This window comes from Haliotis rufescens, unplaced genomic scaffold (assembly GCF_023055435.1).
Source record: "Haliotis rufescens isolate VD_foot unplaced genomic scaffold, xgHalRufe1.0.p SCAF_11, whole genome shotgun sequence".
In the NCBI taxonomy this organism is placed as follows: domain Eukaryota; kingdom Metazoa; phylum Mollusca; class Gastropoda; order Lepetellida; family Haliotidae; genus Haliotis; species Haliotis rufescens.
This window is the reverse complement of record NW_025963791.1, coordinates 3,835,057-3,854,925: the sequence shown is the minus strand read 5'-3', so window position 1 is coordinate 3,854,925 and position 19,869 is coordinate 3,835,057. Positions and strand designations below refer to the sequence as shown.

Sequence of the window (19,869 nt, the reverse complement as noted above, 5' to 3'; positions counted from 1 at the left end):
AGAATATCTATTCGCTCTTACCAAATGTCACACTCTGTATTCCATAATTAAGAAATAATGTTTGGTCTACCTATCTGTGTAGTGTAAATAAAATAAAAGAGATTTTTGCTGAACTATTACATTTAAAGCTTGAGGACACTTTATTACTTTTTTCTAAGATGCTGAATTGAAAATTTATCTTGTGTTTTATTTGAGATGGGTTTAAAATAAAATCTGTAATAAGTGGTGCTCCTAACTGACAGCCTGTTCCACCTAATTGCCTACAACTTTGTGTTAGGAGAAAAATATGTTTTAAGCATATTAAAGCACCCCCAAAATGGGTTGTTAAGGATTAAATGAGTCACAAGTTATCGGTTCAGATTTATGATTATCTCAAATATCATGCAGAAATAAATAGGATTTAAATTTAGTGTTTTATATACACTTTGTCCAGTTTAATCATGTGACTCAAAACATTCCACAAGTGCTTTGTTCAGCCAATCTAACACATGTATACCGGTACATAGCCGAAGTTGACTGTTGCTGGTTATTGTGTGTTGAGGTGTTTTGTGTTGTAAAAGTTGCAACTTATATTTCCATCACTTATGTGAGCGGTCACTGCAAGCAACTGCAAGCCATGAAATGGAGTGCTTAACGAGTTGGTTGCACCACATGATACCATAACCGGCAGTTGCAACTGATGTAAATCGATGGCTTGGGGTGTGAAATGGCATCGTCATGGGATGAACATGGCGGAGGAAGACTGTTTCTCTACACTGAGCAACAGGCACACATAATAGGGTGCCAACACCCACCTCAGACACTTTGTAGCAGCTGATGGACAGACATCGTTGTTTGTACATGCTTGGGATAACCCTGCGGGATGAGAGATGGTTGGCATCATCTTGCCATATTTCTTCCCAGGTACTGATATTCAATTATCCAACAAGTTTCTTCAACTGGAGAAACTGTTACAATGATCGATAATTGATGAGGATGCACCATCTTGATTGACAGGAATGATGGAACAAGTTTACCAAGAATATGTTTGATCATAGGGGAGGTAATTTGAACAGCATCAGTGACGTCAGCCCATTATGTCGTCACTTAAAAAGTGTTTATTGCAGGATAAAGTACAGTTGGAGCCTTTGATCATTTAGAAATGCATCTTAGAACCCTCTTTTGCAATGCTAGGATCCACTTGTTTGAAAATCCAGATTTATAACCCCCTAATAGTACCAGAGCTCATGGACTTGAGATGGTAGGACATCTTCACCTGCATCACTTCAGGCTTTCCTCCAACATCAAGCTGACATGCTGTGATGTAACTAAAAGACTGTTCAAAGCGGCATTAAACCACACTTGCTCACTCATTCAATTCACACAGCTAATATTATGCCAGTGTTCCATAACATCCTTTCAGACAGAATTACATCAAAGTCAACATGTTGGTAAATGGATGGATGTAAATGTCACTGACTTTACAGCTCTTAAAGGAAAATATTATCAAATCTATAAATCCAAGCTGAGTCATCGATCCTAGGTGAAAAAGATGCGACCAATACTGTTGACTCTCCTGGGAGCTAGCACAAAGTTGTTTTCATGTAAATTAAGTGTACAACAGCTCCCTTTCTTCATCCAATCAATATTTCAGGCAGGCTTATTGAGTAATTGCAGAAGAACTGCTGCAAATTGCTTTAGATGTAAGAATCATCTTGGGTCCTGTCTGATGTTGATGAGATTGTATTGATATGTTTGTGCAATACAGAGAGAATGACTGACTTTTCATGACAGATTCCTGCAGAAGAATAATGGAAGGATGACACATTGGTCAGTGTATGCTTTGGATGAATATGCAGCCGTAAGGAGAGTGGTGCATTACCATATTCTGTTTATCAAAGTACATGAAATCCAATAAGTGTATTCCTCTTATTGTTGTCTCCAGTTTCAGGAGCCTCTCGGGATGCCAGGGCAGAATAGGTCCCCAGTACCCCATGATTGACTCCTTGTAGTGATTCCAGGGCAGAATAGGTCCCCAGTACCCTACGCTTGTCTCCTTGTAGTGATTCCAGGGCAGAATAGGTCCCCAGTACCCCATGATTGACTCCTTGTAGTGATTCTAGGGCAGAATAGGTCCCCAGTACCCCATGCTTGTCTCCCTGTTTTGATTCCAGGGCAGAATAGGTCCCCAGTACCCCATGATTGACTCCTTGTGGTGATTCCAGGGCAGAATAGGTCCCCAGTACCCCATGATTGACTCCTTGTAGTGATTCCAGGGCAGAATAGGTCCCCAGTACCCCATGCTTGTCTCCCTGTTTTGATTCCAGGGCAGAATAAGTCCCCAGTACCCCATGATTGACTCCTTGTAGTGATTCCAGGGCAGAATAGGTCCCCAGTACCCCATGATTGACTCCTTGTGTTGATTCTAGGGCAGAATAGGTCCCCAGTACCCCATGATTGACTCCTTGTAGTGATTCTAGGGCAGAATAGGTCCCCAGTACCCCATGCTTGTCTCCCTGTTTTGATTCCAGGGCAGAATAGGTCCCCAGTACCCCATGATTGACTCCTTGTGGTGATTCCAGGGCAGAATAGGTCCCCAGTACCCCATGATTGACTCCTTGTAGTGATTCCAGGGCAGAATAGGTCCCCAGTACCCCATGCTTGTCTCCCTGTTTTGATTCCAGGGCAGAATAAGTCCCCAGTACCCCATGATTGACTCCTTGTAGTGATTCCAGGGCAGAATAGGTCCCCAGTACCCCATGATTGACTCCTTGTGTTGATTCTAGGGCAGAATAGGACCCCAGTACCCTACACTTGTCTCCTTGTGGTGATTCTAGGGCAGAATAGGTCCCCAGTACCCCATGATTGACTCCTTCTGGTGATTCTAGTGCAGAATAGGTCCCCAGTACCCCATGATTGACTCCTTGTGTTGATTCTAGGGCAGAATAGGTCCCCAGTACTCCATGATTGACTCCTTGTAGTGATTCCAGGACAGAATAGGTCCCCAGTACCCCATGATTGACTCCTTGTAGTGATTCTTGGGCAGAATAGGTCCCCAGTACCCCATGATTGACTCCTTGTAGTGATTCCAGGGCAGAATAGGTCCCCAGTACCCCATGATTGACTCCTTGTGGTGATTCTATGGCAGAATAGGTCCCCAGTACCCTACACTTGTCTCCTTGTGGTGATTCTAGGGGAGAATAGGTCCCCAGTACCCCATGATTGACTCCTTGTGGTGATTCTAGGGCAGAATAGGTCCCCAGTACTCCATGATTGACTCCCTGTTTTGATTCCAGGGCAGAATAGGTCCCCAGTACCCCATGATTGACTCCTTGTGTTGATTCTAGGGCAGAATAGGTCCCCAGTACTCCATGATTGACTCCCTGTTTTGATTCCAGGGCAGAATAGGTCCCCAGTACCCCATGCTTGTCTCCTTGTGGAGATTCCAGGGCAGAATAGGTCCCCAGTACCTCATGATTGTGCCCTTGTGGAGATTCCAGGGCAGGATAGGTCTCCAGTACCCCATGATTGACTCCTTGTGGTGATTCTAGGGCAGAGTAGGTCCCCAGTACCCCATGCTTGTCTCCATGTGCTTTGACATTTTATGACAGTGAATCAGTTATCTGTGTACATCGATCCTTTATAATCTCAACCAATATAACTTGTATGTGACAAGAAATGTATAAAGTACAACATCCAGTTTTACCGAGCATGGCCTTGTTTGAAGTATATTTACCAACACCTAAATATCACATCAAGGATGAAGTGTGAACTTTTTCAAAGGATTCATATTTGTTTCCCCAAGTTTCAGATCTATGAAATAGAAAAGGTGCAATGTTAAAGTCACATGGTCAAAGCCGTAGAAAATTATATATAATTTGTTCTGCTTGAAAAATTTGTAAATTGGCATAATTGCTTTACGTACTTGTTACACAGCTGGAATATTGCTTTGTGTGGCGTAAAGCAACACAAACACACTGCAAATATCACTTATATAACCATGTTAACTCTTAGTCCATTGCAGGCAGATATTACTAGGTCTTGTTTTACAGATTTTATTGTGAAACATTCTGGTCGTTAGGGGAAATAATAAAATAAACATTGCGAAGACATTTTGATTCTGTGATTTGTTCTTCAGGATGTGAGTGTGCTATTAGGAGCATGATAAGTGCTGTTTGTTGAGCTGATCTCATCGGTCCTGCATTTTATTGATTGTATCCATAAATGTTGGTGCTGAGCAAGTAAGTTGAGATGAAAAAGAAAGGCAAAAAACCGAGTGCTTTGTCGATTATTTTTTTTGCCCTCTTCATTTAATGTTGGCAGATTCATAAAACATTACTCTTTAAAGTAAAGCCAGAGTATTGATATAATTGACAACCCTTCTGAATGTACTTGGTGAGCAACAACTTGGTACTATAGTTTTATAAATAAGCTGTTGTTTTCATGTTAGTGATGAATCACATGCTAAACATTGTTAATTTTAAGAATTGTTCCGGAGGAAAACTATGGTGAATGCCAATATGTATCCAGTACTCCCACACTTAGAAGCGAAAGAAATGACGAGAAACTATTGAGTTGTCATTTAATCAAACTTTGAAAATGATTTTGCTGACATGCATTTCCTCAAGCATGAAGCATGTTGAGATTGTCCTTTGTGTCCCCATTAATACATAGTGTTTGTTATCTTGCATGTGGTTAGCCAACAGATGTTATATTCATTCTCATTACATTAATTATTGATGCTATGATCAATATGGCACATGTGTGAACGAAGGTCCATTCTGCCAGAGAGATGAAGGGTGGGGCAGTTGCTAGAGTAAACACAACAACAATATAAACAGCGCAACATGTGGTGCAGATCAATAATTGTTGTTGTTGCATCAGACTGGCAATGTCAGGTCAAAATGTACAACATGCAAATTTGAATCCTGGAATCAGATTTTATATGGGGATTTATTTTTGTGTTTTGAGAGGTCTACAGAAAATATTGGTCTTGTATTCCCAAATTGGAATATCCTAATTTGGACCAATGAAGAGAAAAGGCTTGTATACTTAATTGTACATGATGGCATTGAATGCAGTAATATAGTAAGGACTGAAAATGTTTCTTTTGTTTGTTTTTAACATTTGCCTTCTTTGGTCATCTAGTTAAAAAATCCTAGATAAGTACCTGTTGTCAGTAAATTTAAACAGTGTTGTAGGTTTAAGATTTGAAATCCAGTCTTTCCATCTGTCAAAGAAAAAGACTGTATATGGCCGTAGATAAGCCGAGTAAATACCCCAGTGATCAGTATGATGAGCATTGTCCCACACTGTCGGTTATATGGCACTAAACAACCATGTCGCCAAGCACAGGTTCATGAAGTCCAATTCCATCCTTGAATCCCCACTGGGATAGGGTGTTTACACCTGCTGATTTAACATTAAGTAACGGGTGTCTTCATGTAAGGAGACCTGTGAATGTTCGGGTTGAATAGGTCTTCAGCAACCCATGCTTCTTGTAAGAGGGGACTATGCTTGTCGTAAGAAGCCATTAAAGGGATCAGGTAATCAGGCTTGCTGACTTGGTTGATGCATGTCATCGTATCCCAATTGCGTGGAGCGATGCTCATGATATCAGTCACTGAATAGTCTGGACTAGTCTTGATTATTTACAGACTGCCGTCACATAGCTGGAATATTGCTAAGTATGATGTTAAACAACAAATTAACAAACAAATCACACATGGAAGACTGCCTCCATCGTATAATGGATAGAGCATCTGCCCGGAGAGCGGAAGGTCGGTGGATCGATCCCTGGGCGCGTCATACCAAAACTCGTTAAAAGATGGTACTTGTTACCTGGTGCTCGGCATTTGGGGGATGGCAGAAGGACTGGTCGATCCGGAGTCTATTTTGAGTAACATATTTAATTTTGCCGATTCCAGTATTGGTGTCCACTGCCATATTATTGCTGGCATATTGTTAAAAGCTGCATAAAACCTTACTCACTAATTTCGGAAAAATAGTTTTTTACAAATCGTTATGTTGACCAATTTCTCTGTAGAGGTAGGGCGAAAAATTTGAATGACTGATTTCAGGATAAGGAAGAACCAACAAAAGGTAGATTCCATGGGTAATGATTTTTAGTATACTACAGTTTTAACAAACTCAAAGGGTCACTAATTTTAGTTTGTTGTAAGCATTTCAACTAAATTTCCTCACTGCAGACGTCAAGTTTTACAGACAGAACATAACCACTTCCAAGGCTGTAATCACTGTTTTACTATTGTTAACGGAGGGTATGAATTCAGGACAAGGTGTCACAACTTAACCCAGTTAATCACTTGCCTTCAATTGTTTATTGGTGTTTTGAACAGCCGCATATGGCAGCTGATTAGTGACTCATGAGCAGCTCAGAGATTAACAGTTGGTTATATACATCAGCATTGTCGTAGACAGAGTACACACAGGACCTCAAACTGAGTACGCTATATCTGATATTTTGTTGTAAGCATGTTCGTTATGTCCATAAGTTTTATATGGTAAAATATACAGTGAATGGCCCTGACAGAAAAAACAGTTTATGTCCATCCGTTTGTTATAAGTGTGTTCGTTATAAACATATTTACTGTAGTTCCATGCCACAGTGAATGCTCACAGTTTCTGTTGATTTTGAACACAACTGATCATGATGAGAATCATTTTAAAAGACTGCCAAATATTATGATATTAGACAGCTACGTGTTAATTTGCAAACAACAATGAAGAACGAAGTGTGGTTTATTTCACGATAAACATTGTTCTGTCATGATGTCATTTATGGAGATTCAGCTGTGCAGTCGCAACTTGATGACATCGTAAATTCGGAGGATGTTATTTTTGAGAGGGAAGTGTCTAGTAAGTTGTTCCCCATAGATGTAGCTGGACAGCGCAGATGATCACCTAGGCTGAACGATTGCATTTCAAAGTGGGAGAGATATAATGATCAGTATTAGGAGAAAAGGTACAGATAATCGATGTGAGGATTCTGAACTTAACCCCCCTTTACAAAAAATGGAGTTGTCCAACATTGCCAAGATTGGATTGTCATCATTGTTTAAATACGGTAAATGTTTCTGAACCTTGTACAATTGATTGACACCCTAAAAATGGCGGAACAATATGTTGATATCTCATAGGAGAAATAAGCGACTAATGGTTGTTGTTTATGCGCCCCTCATGGTTTATTCTCCCTGCAGTGTTTTATTGTACGATAAACAACTCCCACTTGCTATTTATTTCTTAAATAAAAAACTCTTCAAAGAGAATTCTTTATCAAACATGTTCAACTATAGGCAATATTTTGAACATCACAAATAAAAATCTTGACATGTTAGTTAGAGATATGGTGTTGTTGTCGACTAAATATGCAGACACACACACTGAGATCACATGGTCATATATCAGTATTTATTCCCTATGTATAAACATGGTACGACAAACATTGATATTTATCACAGAAATATGACAGGTCAGGGAACAAATGTACTCCACATGCTCACCTGTGCTGACAAGTGATTGTAATTACAAAGATAAACATATTCCTTGATACGCATTGTGCCCATTATAAGTCTTAAAGTGAAAGAGGCAGTGGTTTCCATGGTTACACTACAATACGTATTGTCATAAAACATTTGCAAACTTATGTATCAAATACAAAAAATGTTTGAGTTAATGTAAAGCATATTTGAGACAATTTATTCTTTTATACATGTTTTAAAAGCATTTTGTAACATTAGATTCCTTTTAGATTGTGTATCATATTGTGAAATGTTTAACAATATTCTGTGTATCTGCTGTTCAGCTTGTTCCTGTGGATTGTAATTGAATAGTTGGTTGTGTTCAGTTGCTTTCAATGGAATGAAAATGGCATTACCCAGACCAAATTATCTGTATTGATCAATATGCCAAGAGGCAAGTTGGAAAATAGAAAAACTGAAAATGTTGAATGTTTCAGTGTTCAATTTTCGAAAAGTAGCTCTTGAAATGAACATGTTACTAAAACAAATCAAAATGTGTTAAAAAACCATGATATCAACCAACATAAGCTGGTGTTTTGCTCTCTTTATAAACACAAATATATGATGAACTTTATAACTTTTATATATCTGGTTTATTTTTCCTTTATTGTAATAGACCTGTGAAGATTCCTGATAGATTAGGTCTTCAGCAACCCATGCTTGCCATAAAAGGTGACTATGCTTGTCATAAAAGGCGACTAACGGGATCGGGTGGTCAGGCTCGCTGACTTGGTTGATGAATGTCATCGATCCCAATTGCTTGGATCGACGTTCATGATATTAATCACTGGATCGTCTTGTCCAGATTCGATTATTTACAGACTGCCATCATATAGCTGAAATATTGCTGAGTGCAGCGTTAAACAACAAACCAACCAACTTTATTCCAATAATGCCTTTTGGCTTTTCGTTTTTTTTGTATGTTATTCTTATTATGGTTGATATATTTTGAGATGATCCCCTCATGATAAGGTATTAGTTTAATCCAAAATTTATCAGACTGAGGCTAAGCCCTTCAGATAGTTGCTGGGGATAAACCAGGGACCGTGCCAAACAAGAAATAGGCATTTTAATTAACACTGATAAATGTCTCACAGGCGAACCTTGACCCTATGCATCAGCCTAGTAACTGAGATTATATTTTATATCGATCTGTATTTCAAGGATGATCTCTGCATGGATTACATCCTGGGGATGGAATAGTCACACGCTGACTCACCTCAAAGGAGGAATTGTGAAAATGGAAGGAAAAGGATTTTTTTGTGGTCAATTAATTCCGAAATTGGAGTAGATTGTGTTTGTAGTAAATGTGCCCAGTGAGATTGCCAGGACATAATGGGCACCTGGGAAAGTGTGATTGTCGTTTAACCATCACTCTGTAACTCCTGAGGGAATGTTCCCCTGCTGTCCTTCACTGGAGGAAATGAAAGTAGTTCAGTTTGCTGAGTGGTACATCTAATTGTGGGTGGTATTTGAAGTTATAGAAATGAGCATGATCAATACCTTACTGTAAATCTTGCTGATCAGTTGAAATAGCAGGTGGCCCAGTTGGACAGAGTTGCTTGTCAGAAGCTAGCATCAGGGGTTTAAATCTCAGATTTGCGCTGGCTTTGATCCTTGGCAGCATACCCGTGCTCGTGGGTTTCACCAGAGTGGTAAATGTCTCAGACCTGTATCACTTTGGGCTTTCCTCCTACTTCAAGCTATGATATGAGTGAATACACTCTTTAGAAACTAGGTCACTTCTGATGAATCAACCAGGTATAAAATACATGTTGAAAAAACATTTTTTAAGCTTCAATCAATGATAATGGGAATTCAGATTCAGTGTTGTCTTGCTTCATGAGTGTTCAAGATAAATGGACAATACTGAAAATTTAATTGAGATATTTGATCAAACTTTTCACACACCAACAATTTGATAATTACTGTTTGTGATAATTAATCATTTTCACATTTTTATGTTATTCAAATGATTATGAATATTATTGTCATTGTTTCATTTCCCTTGGTTGTGATTATTGTGATGCTGTTGGTGAGACAGTGGGAGATGTTTAAAGAGGTTGATAAAATAAGTAACCATGGTAACCATACATTTTTTGTTAAATTTTATTTTTAGGCTGTGACTTTCAGCAAACACTTCACAAGGATGTTTTTCACACACAAAAATGAAACCCATGTAGATGGTTCCTATTTGTATCCCTTCAATGTAAATAGAGCAAAACAAATTTCATCAACATTTAATCATCATTGAACTCAACAACACCATTTGCTTGTAAAGTACCTCCAATTTTCTGATACTGTACATAAGAAACTTACCACAAATAAGTCTACCCAATATGATATAATCCAGGTTCCCTCTCACAGTAGAAAAGAATATGGACAACACTGATCTCTATCCTCAGAAAACAGAAAACGACCCTCCGAGAGTAACACATTTCAGTCAAACAACACTGTAATAACTATTCGGCATCATCAGGGAGTCAAGGGATTCTGTCGTCCTCGCGACCTCGGAGAATGCAACAAATTTCAAACAGGTTTAGTTATAGCTGTTTGGCATCAACGGTGTCGAGGGATTCTGTCGTCCTCGTGACCTCAGAGAATGCAACAAATTTCAAACAGGTTATTTATAGCTGTTTGGCATCATCAGAGACGAGGGATTCTGTAGCTGTTGACCTTTTACTGAACTTATGACTGTCCGTGCCATTGTATTGCACACGAGCGCTGATTGAGTCCTTTGACTTCAAGCCTTCACACCTTGCCTTTACCACATTGTTCATTTTGTTCTTAAGTGTGGAGTTGAGTCTCTGATAAATGTGCTTACCACTGGGAGAGTACCCCATGTCTTTGCTGCCAGCAAAGAAACGGACCTCTTTTGGGTGCAGTGGGGCAGACAGCATGGAGTTTTCTTGAAGGATAGTGTCAAATGCTCGAGCCAAGATGGCCGACTGAGGTCGTTCTGGAGCCAGATTGTTGCCATTTATCACCAAATGCTTGTGTTTTATTTTCTGAGCTGAAAGTAATGAGTTGATTCGTGTTTGAGAGACTGGAGTCATTCCAGATCCTGTACCTTGGCTGATTCTTAAGGGATAAGCATTCCCATTTTCATCTATGTTACTGTCACCGTTAGTTGAATCATCACATCTTTCCAACTCGTGGGTGTTTATGACACGTTGTGGCCGGTATCGGAGGCCCATTTTACAGTCATCGATAGACATAACATTCAGGAGGTTGTTTGATTGAGAGCGATCACACACAAGAGCTTTTCGGTTCACTGGAGCCTGGTCTATTGTTTCTCTGCCAATACCTGACTCATGGATAGTGACGTCACAGTCACGCACAAGTTGGGGAATAGAAACATCGGTGCCTCCTTCTCTGTGACTCGCTCCTTCATCTGACCCTTGACCTCGGATTGCCCGGAGGAACTGCGGCAGATGAAGTTCCTGCTTCTTACCCTTCACCAGCAGATCTTCGGCCGAGAACCGTGAAGTGTAAACACCCCTCCGTTCACGGTTGTAATGGATGGACATTTCAGCCAAGTGAGACGGAAGAGCGTTGATGTCAACCACTCCCGGTTTGCCTCGGTTGGAGAAGAATCGGGCTGATTTGACCCGTCTCGGGTCGGCATTGTTGCTGTAATATTTTGTAGCCGAGGTTGGTGCGCTCATATGACATCTCCAGAATTCGGACTTCTTCTCAATCTTCTTTGGTTTGATGAAGATCTTATTGACCTCCTTCCTCCACAAGTCAATCTCAACAGCCTTCTGAGGAGTGAGATGAGCCCCATCCTCTGGGAGCTTGAGACTAGCCATGTCTCCACTGCGGTTGAGTCTGTGGAGCTCATACCACTGGTGAAGCTTGGTGTGGTAGGCAAGCGTGTTCTCATCCATCCTGATGACCGTCACCTGTTATCACCCCCTTTGTTTTGGGTATGGAGAAGTACTCTGCTATCACCAGGGCTGGGTGAGTTCCTTCCAACCGGTGTGCAATCTACCCCAGGAAGCCCTCATGACTGGGGACACTTTGCTGGGATATCTGCAACACACAACAGCATGACTGGTATTAATCTACAGGCAATAGAGACGCAGGGTTTAAATCTGATTCATTGTTACAAAACAGGCTTTGAGTAATGAGATTTTCAGGTGTGTAAGCAGGTAATTGACCCACCTGTAGGTGCAAAAGCCACACGCCTGGGAGGGGGTAGATTGGGAGGCAGATTAGAGAAGGGAATAGCAAATAATGACAGCCAATTTCATTAACACAGGCAAGGAGTTTTTATTGGGTGGTAATTGGTAGTGCTGCCTTGTTGGACTTGGTAATGAAAAGGCCTTATTGATATGTATGTGACATGGAGTTAGAGATCAAGCTTTCACTAATATACCGTTATTGGTGTTCTGAAATACACTTTGTAGACAAAGTCTGGGCATTTATCTCTGGTATATCAGTGCTGTTATTTCTAACTCTTACAGAGTTTGTTTGAAAGTTGATAATGTGGTACATATAATTTTCAAAAAAAGTTAAGGACAACCAATTGTTCAGTTGTTACACCCACAGACAAATCTGATACAAAACAACAGTGTCACACTTCACTGTCAAAAATCCAATACATAACAAATATATGACTTAAAAAAAAGAAAAAGTTAAGGACCATCTGATTCTTTCATATTACTATAGTAAACCTGACATGGCATGGACCCGTGAAGATCCGGGGTAGAATAGGTCTTCAGCAACCCATGCTTGCTGTAAAAGGCGACTATGCTTGTCGTAAGAGCGACTAATGGGATGGGGTGGTCAGGCTTGCTGACTTGGTTGATGCATGTCATCGATCCCAATTGTGTGGAGCGATGCTCATGATGTCAATCACTGGATTGTCTGGTCCAGACTCGATTATTTACAGACCGCCGGCTGGAATATTGCTGGGTGCGGCGTTAAACAACAAACAAAGTGTTATGGCATGACTAGTAACCATAGTAACATGAATGAATGAATCAGGTGGCCCTTAACTTTTTTTAGTCATATATATGTTAAGTATTGGTTTTTTGACAATGAAGTATGATACAGCTGTTTGGTATAGGATTTGTTTGTGGGTGTAACAACTGAACGATCTATACATTGCCATCACCTAGGCCCATTGGCAAGACATCAATGACAAGCAATGCTATCAGTGGGTATTGTATGCCCTTTACTACTGATAGTTTCAACAGATGTAATAAGATGATTTGATACTGATAATTCTTATTTTTCCATTCTTTCTTCTCAAAGAATATTTTTGTTAGAGATGTGTTTTCAATTGTGACAGGCATTTCTTTGAAGTTGATGGATGACAAAGTAGACACAGTATATGGATAACAACCTTTTTGTTATTACTGTAATAGCGACATTTTAGTATAGATACTTATACCATTGTCAAGGAAGACTTAGTAATGGTACAAAACTATATGTAGGTGACGGATTAACTATAGCAAGAATTATCATACATGAGAGAGATTAACATGAGTGGCTTGAATGAATAACAACAGAACAGATGTGTATTAATTTGAAACATGTTCAAAACTTGATATAAGGCAATCATCAGAGCTGTCGCCTTTAATACCTCAAACTATTTCCCTGAAAGACTGCTGGAACCATTGGGGGCATGCATGGCCCAGCCATCTACGACACTGCATTTCGGTCTGCGGAATAGTGTCCCTTCAGCTTGTTTGATCCCAGTTCACCCTGATAATGTTTCTTTGATTGTCAGCACCATACACATGCTCTTTGATTTCATCAAAGTGGTTTATGATCAAAGCAGCTTTCAGGCCCAAAACCTATTCATCCATCCACCCACCAACCCACTCACTCACTCACTGTCTGTAATGGCAGACATGTTTTGCTGTTTCATGTTGAAAACTGCAAGGGTCCAACTTAATTTGTATTTATACTGCAGTACTATTATTTTCTTCCAAAACCTGTTAACAATATATAACTTGAATCTTTCAGTCTGACAGAAGGAATTAATAAAATTCTACTTTCTGAATGGGTATCTTGACTTTACATAAATAACATGCTAACATATACCAACATACTTTATATGAGAATTTTTTTCATGGTAATATCAATCAATATTGATTATCTATCATTCATCAATCATGTCAGTCTTGTTCATATTGATAATCCAAAGGGTTTGACCTTATCTGATTTGTTATCACGTGATGCTTACAAGATTTTAGTGAAGGCATTTTATATCACTCTTATTAAGTGTTCGTAGTTCACCAAAATACCTTTTTTTCATTTTTTTTTATAATGATCTTGTTTGATCAGGAAGAAATTTGAAGGCCCTTAATCACATTATTGAATTCCAATAGGATGGCCAATGTAGTGTTTGTGGGAAGAATAGATTCCCAGACCATTTGCCGAAAGGTTGCAAAATAACTCAAATATAACTTGCCAAGATGGATCAGTATCAATAGTATTGTAACACAGCAAATGTCAGTATCAATAATGTTGTCCCACAGCAAAGATCAGTATCAATAGTATTGTCCCACAGCAAAGATCATTATCAATAGTATTGTCCCACAGCAAATATCAGTATCAATAGTATTGTCCCACAGAAAAGATCATTATCAAAAGTATTGTGATTAGTCAACAACGAAGATGCACTTTATGTATTGCCACCTTTAGAAAGCTATGTGTGAGAAACCAAATGAGTTTTCAAACATAACTTGTACACACTAAAATTATGTTTGTGCAATAATCACTTTTAAGAATGCTGACTTTTACGATTGAATATGATTTGCCTCTTTATCTTTGCTAAAGCAATATTTAAAGAGCCAAAATTATGTTTATGCAATAATCATTTTTAAGAATGCTGACTCTTAGTATTGAATATGATTTGCCTCTTTATCTTAGCTAAAGCAATATTTAAAGACCCAACACAGTTTCACTGGATCCATATGGAGAATGAAATAAACCTAAGGCTACAAAGGGAAAAAATTGAACTGTGAAGTCTGTATCAAATCCTGTGTTAATTAATTAACAGAAAAGTAGAATGACCTCACCTGGTGTCTGTACCTGTTACTGATTAATGCAGACAGGTGTCCCAGGTGTGAAAAGGTAGGGGGTGGAGTGTGGAGGACTGGGGGTAAGGGATGACAGTAGGGGGTACACAGCTTGTTGATTGCCTAGCTGCTTAACGCTGAACACTTCAGGGCTGTTACGGAAACTATGGAGGAGTGGTTATTCTTGTCAGCAGAAATATTTACTCTAGCTTTGTCAATGTAGTATATATGGATTAATCATTGTCAAAAAGGAAGGTTTAAAAAGGGAGTTATCTGCTTTTGGATTAAGTTGTGTAAGAAACGTGTTGTGTTAATTTATTGTGGAAATGGAACGCAAACATGATAATGATCTTGTTTCTGTGGAGGCAGCGAAAGAAGGCCTTGTTTACTTCAGTAGTATGTAATATTTATATACAGCAATGCAAGAACAATATATGTTTCACATTGATATGAAGTTTTATTCATATATTTTTAATACTTGTTTTGCCTTGTATCGATCAATATCTGATATTAGTCAAACTTTCGAGTCTATGTGTATTATGAATGAGTTAATCCTAAGTTTATTATGGGTAAGTATGAGATTTGAATTTTGGAGAAGTCTGTGTTATAAAAGGTCCCCAGCATCCCATGTTGGTCGTAAGAGGCAAGTAAATGAAACGGGTGGTCTAAGGCTTGGTGAATTGGTTGATTGAGTGTCATCGTACCCCTGTGATGGGATTGTTGCTCTGTCCTTTACAGCATGAAGATAGGCTGGATTTCATTTCATTTCCTCTTTCACAACTAATTAACTTCACCATACAACTGGTTCATGATAACTGGCTTGAGATTGCGGTGTCAACAATTCCATTATGTACTTTTTATTCTGGACCTCCTTGCACTGATTGGAAGGGTAAATTGAAAATATTCTGAAAATAAACAGAATGGAGTCTTGTATGACATGATAATGGGAGCAGTAAGTCTGACAAGAACACAAAATCAGTACGTTGGCTTCGACAGTTGTAGATTGCCATTAACGTGATCCATTGTGTGTGGTGAAATGGACAAGGAATTGCAGGCAGGATGTGGTTAGAAAATACATTACAGAGTAAATGGCAATAATTTTGCACTTTTATTGCATCACAGAGTTGTGTAGTTCAGAAAATTCAATTAAAGCAATATTGAATCTCGGAACTAGCTCCTAAATGCTTGTTATTGTTTTCATAAGTGTGTTTAATGTTAAATCTATGAAAAACTATAATAATGAGTTTAGTCAGATGTAGGACTAGGAAAGGACACCATTTGGATTAACAGAGTGGATTGGTTCCCTCGAACAGTTATCTCTGAGTTGGTTTCTGTTTCTCTTCCCATATGCAGAAAAAGCCCCAAGTAACTCACGCAGGTCTCCCTTGGGGTTTGGGAAAGTTAATAAGTTTCCTTTCACGAGATGGGGATTGATGTGGACAGAATGGCCACTTGATTTGGACAGTTCTTGCATGGGTGATGACCTTGGGAGATCACCACTGGCTCACAGACATCATAGAGTTAAAATACGTCCCCAGCTCTCTATTGCTTGATGGGAAGATACATGTGTTGATGTACCCCATACATATATCACCCACTTGTTTCTCTGGCCCTGATGGCATGGGGCGGTTCTCATAATATCAGTCCTTGGATTGTCTGGTTCAGACTTGATATACCGCTGTGATATATAGATAGCTGGAATATTGCTGACAGCAGTGTAAAACAGCTAACAAAATGTCAAACGATATATATGATACTGGAGCACACAAAACAATCTCTGAAAATGCAGTGTTTCAGTAAGAGAATCAACTATGATTAAAATTGTTCGAAATGTTAATTATTTCTTTACCCAATTTGTTTATATCAGCGCACAGCAATTGGAGTGTTTTGTTATGGTATTGAGAGTGACACAATCACACAATGTACTGCAAGATGTCAGTCACGTCATGAACAGAAATAGATAAAATAAGTATTATTTCTTTCAACTCTTAATAATTAGTCCTTCACTGACATTGCATTTTCTTCAGAAATTTCATATTTCTAACTCTATCTTTAAGCCCTATTCAGACACAAACTCAGTGATAGGCATCAGACTATGTCCCCTCACATCGGACATTTAATGATGAAGGGATTTCTGGAGCCTGTCCCAAGTTTCCTTCCAAACATTTGTGTTGTTGACTTGAACAGCATCAAAACCTAATGTCTGAATACGAAGCAGCAAGATGGACCCTGATGACATGAGATAGCAACTCTGTGGAGTATTGTCTCCTTTGGAATGATACTGACTCAACATATAAATCGGTAAGCCCTGGGTTGAGAGGGAGCAGACAGACGTGCAGAGTATTGGGTGCTGGATGTTTGGTAGATAGTCATCTTGGCAACAGCCACCATGATGGAGTAATGAGCAGTGGTGAAGTTTTATGTCTGCATCTACTGGGGTTCAGAAGGGGACAGACATGTCAGTGATTATCTTTTCCCTATCGGTTGAGCACGAGGAGGCAAGCTTATTACTGGTAGACCTTTTGTGATTGCTGTCTATTAGGTTTCCAAAGGATAGGTCAGTTATTGTATTTATCTATCTTAATGGAAGCATGGTGAGTCAGTTGATGAGTCAATTGATGAGTGGATCGGAATATTACTGGAATGTTCTTTTGTAATTGTTATCTTGTTGAGTTCAAAGGAGGGCAGATTGATTATGGAGTTTTGATCAGAAAGGACAGGTTGGTTAATCATATGTTTTATCCGTGTAACTTATGGTTTGACAGTATTGGAGAGTTTATTTCAAAGATAGGTGGTAACTCTCAGTGTTCCAAAGAGGTCAGATTGTTGGGGTGTCATGTTGCAATGCGTTACCTCCTGATACAATATGTATGAATATACTGCAGTATCAATGAGATACCTCCCGAAACAGTTTGTCTCATGATGCAACATGTGGCGATTACTGACATAAGGTTGCTATAAACCAGTGATTGGTTAGTTCATGCTTGTTCTAATAGTATTATCCTCCTATCAGGGTGTTATGTGTTTTTTGACAGGCAGTATGGTAAGCTAGCCTGAGCAGCTATTTGTTTTTGTATTTGTTGACAGACTTCATTGATATTACTATTACAAATCAATACTGGATTAATATATGAATCGATAGATAAGTGTGGTGTGTATTGTATAGTAACATGCATAAATACATCTGTGAATTGTGGCGCACCCATAAATTGGCACATCGTGACACCAGTATCAGATTTATATGCTATAAGTCCCAATGATAATTCTCTATGTTGTGTCAGTTGGTGCCAGATGTTAAATTGTAGAGGCTGAAAAGAGTCAGTGACTGAATAGCGACCTTCTGGGATTTGGACAATGAGAGACTGGTATAAAGACACAGTGACTATACCTAAGCTGGTTTGGAAGGGACCAGACAAGATGACATCATGAAGCCATACAAAACCAAGCCACAAACATCGTAATAAATCCATTTATAATGTGCCAAATTACATTCAAGTGATTGCTCCTGGCGCTACGTTATTACCCCGGTTAAAGGGTCAGTGTGCACTCAATTTTCTTTCTCAGCTCCTTGGGGAGTATGCAACCCAAGCTGCCTGTGAGGCGCTAGACAGTTAAAATGATCTCCTACCGTGTACCCATTCACTGCAAACATGTGAAAGTTGAGTTTAGTGTTTGAGTTGAGTGTAATCTCCTGTATAAGGACCCCTTGTATCATATCAAGCAAACAGTGTGGTTCCTTGTGGCTCAGGGGCATGGGTGGCCCAGTCTTCTAAGGTACTGCAATATGATATGCAGGGTTCCGTCAAAGCACTGTAAACCTCACTCACTCACTCACTCACTCACTCACTCACTCACTCACAAGACAATTGGTAATAACTCACTCAAGTGTAAAATCAATAATATGATCCACCATTCACTGGTAGGAAAATACATAGTCGAGTGAATCTCTTCATTTAATTGTGGCTTGGCCCCGTCGTGGCTTAAGGGTAGCTTGTAGGAGTTACTGCCAACCAAGTGTATTAATGGGTTTATAAATTATCATGATTATGTTATGTTCAAAAGAAGACAGAAGAAAAAAAATATTAAACAACACTATAATCAAGGATAATGACTTCCAATGAACAAATGCAACCATTTCTAACCTCACAGCCATGTGATGCTGGAGTGCACATTTGAATGTGATGTTATCTTGTGTTGTACTCTGTCGTGTCACAACAGCCTGTACCGGTAGCCTGGGCTAGAGAAACATGCTGCCATGATGACCATCAATTGATCAGGTCTCACAATGTAATAACTGAAAAACAAGTTTAGTCATCTCTTTCTTTAAGACCAAGTTTGCCCCCAAATCCCCAAAGGGACAATTTTCTTTTATTTATTACCTCCCGGTCAAAGTTTCTCATCAAGAAAAGGTATTCTGTAAATAGTCAAAGTAATATAGACACAGGGTTCTAGTAGCTTCATGCTTAAAGCAATCGCTCATAACTTCAAAGTTCTGGTTCGATTCCCCACATGGATACAATGTGTTAAGCCATTTCTTGGTGTCACTGACCTGATATGGTTTGAATATTGTTAATGGAGTCATAAAACCCCATAACCACAATCTCACTCAGAGATACAATGATACAACTATTTTAACATCAATACAACTATTTTGTTTTATCAGACTTTCAGTGTATCAAAACCATCAACTTCCACTGCTGTTATGGTGACACAAAAATGGAATGACTAAAACTTTACATATTCCAATAATAATGTCATCACTTAGTCTTATCTTGGCAACTGCTTAATAGTTCCAGTAAAAACAAATTATCAATATGTCCAGTAAAATACTTTGTGACCATAGTCATGTGTTTTCCTGAATATTGACATTTTCCTTCTGAACACTGAGGGTGTCAAAAGCAAGAACAAACTGGTATATTCCAGTTACAATCTTCTCAACCAGTATTTCAAAGTGAAAACCTGACACAAGTGCAACACTGGTGGTCACATAGTTCTACATGTATCTTATCTCGGATACAAAGATAGATGTCAGAAAGATCCTAATTTGTTCATGTTGACAAGCCGGCTTGATACAAAAGAGTCCTGTATTTTTTACATGGAGTGACATTTGTTCTTTGTCAGTCTCCATGTACTGTCTGAACCTGTCAATATGTTCTGATAAATCACACAACAGCTTCACAAGAATCTCTTGATGTCCAAACACAACAACAAAACATGCTGGTGTAAATCTTCTCTAGCCTTGTCTCTCTGATCAATGTTCACCTAACTCTTGGCAATGTTGAACAACTTTATTCTTTGTTGTCTGGAGATGA

General features: G+C 39.1%; 2 protein-coding genes across 3 annotated transcripts in view; one reads left to right on the top strand and one right to left on the bottom strand.

The window, feature by feature from the left end:
* The window catches only part of LOC124134329 (GPI inositol-deacylase-like), a 91,704-nt gene that overhangs the window by 28,098 nt on the left and 43,737 nt on the right, over positions 1 to 19,869 (top strand). The window lies entirely within an intron of this gene.
* LOC124134330 overlaps positions 9,745 to 19,869 on the bottom strand; it is a 39,133-nt gene continuing 29,008 nt past the window's right edge. For both annotated transcript variants that reach the window (XM_046499091.2, XM_046499092.2), the window contains exon 2: positions 9,745 to 11,555. In XM_046499091.2, the coding sequence (XP_046355047.2) occupies positions 10,148 to 11,410 (1,263 nt within the window). In that variant the 5' untranslated portion in view covers positions 11,411 to 11,555 and the 3' untranslated portion in view covers positions 9,745 to 10,147. The remainder of the gene's footprint in view (positions 11,556 to 19,869) is intronic.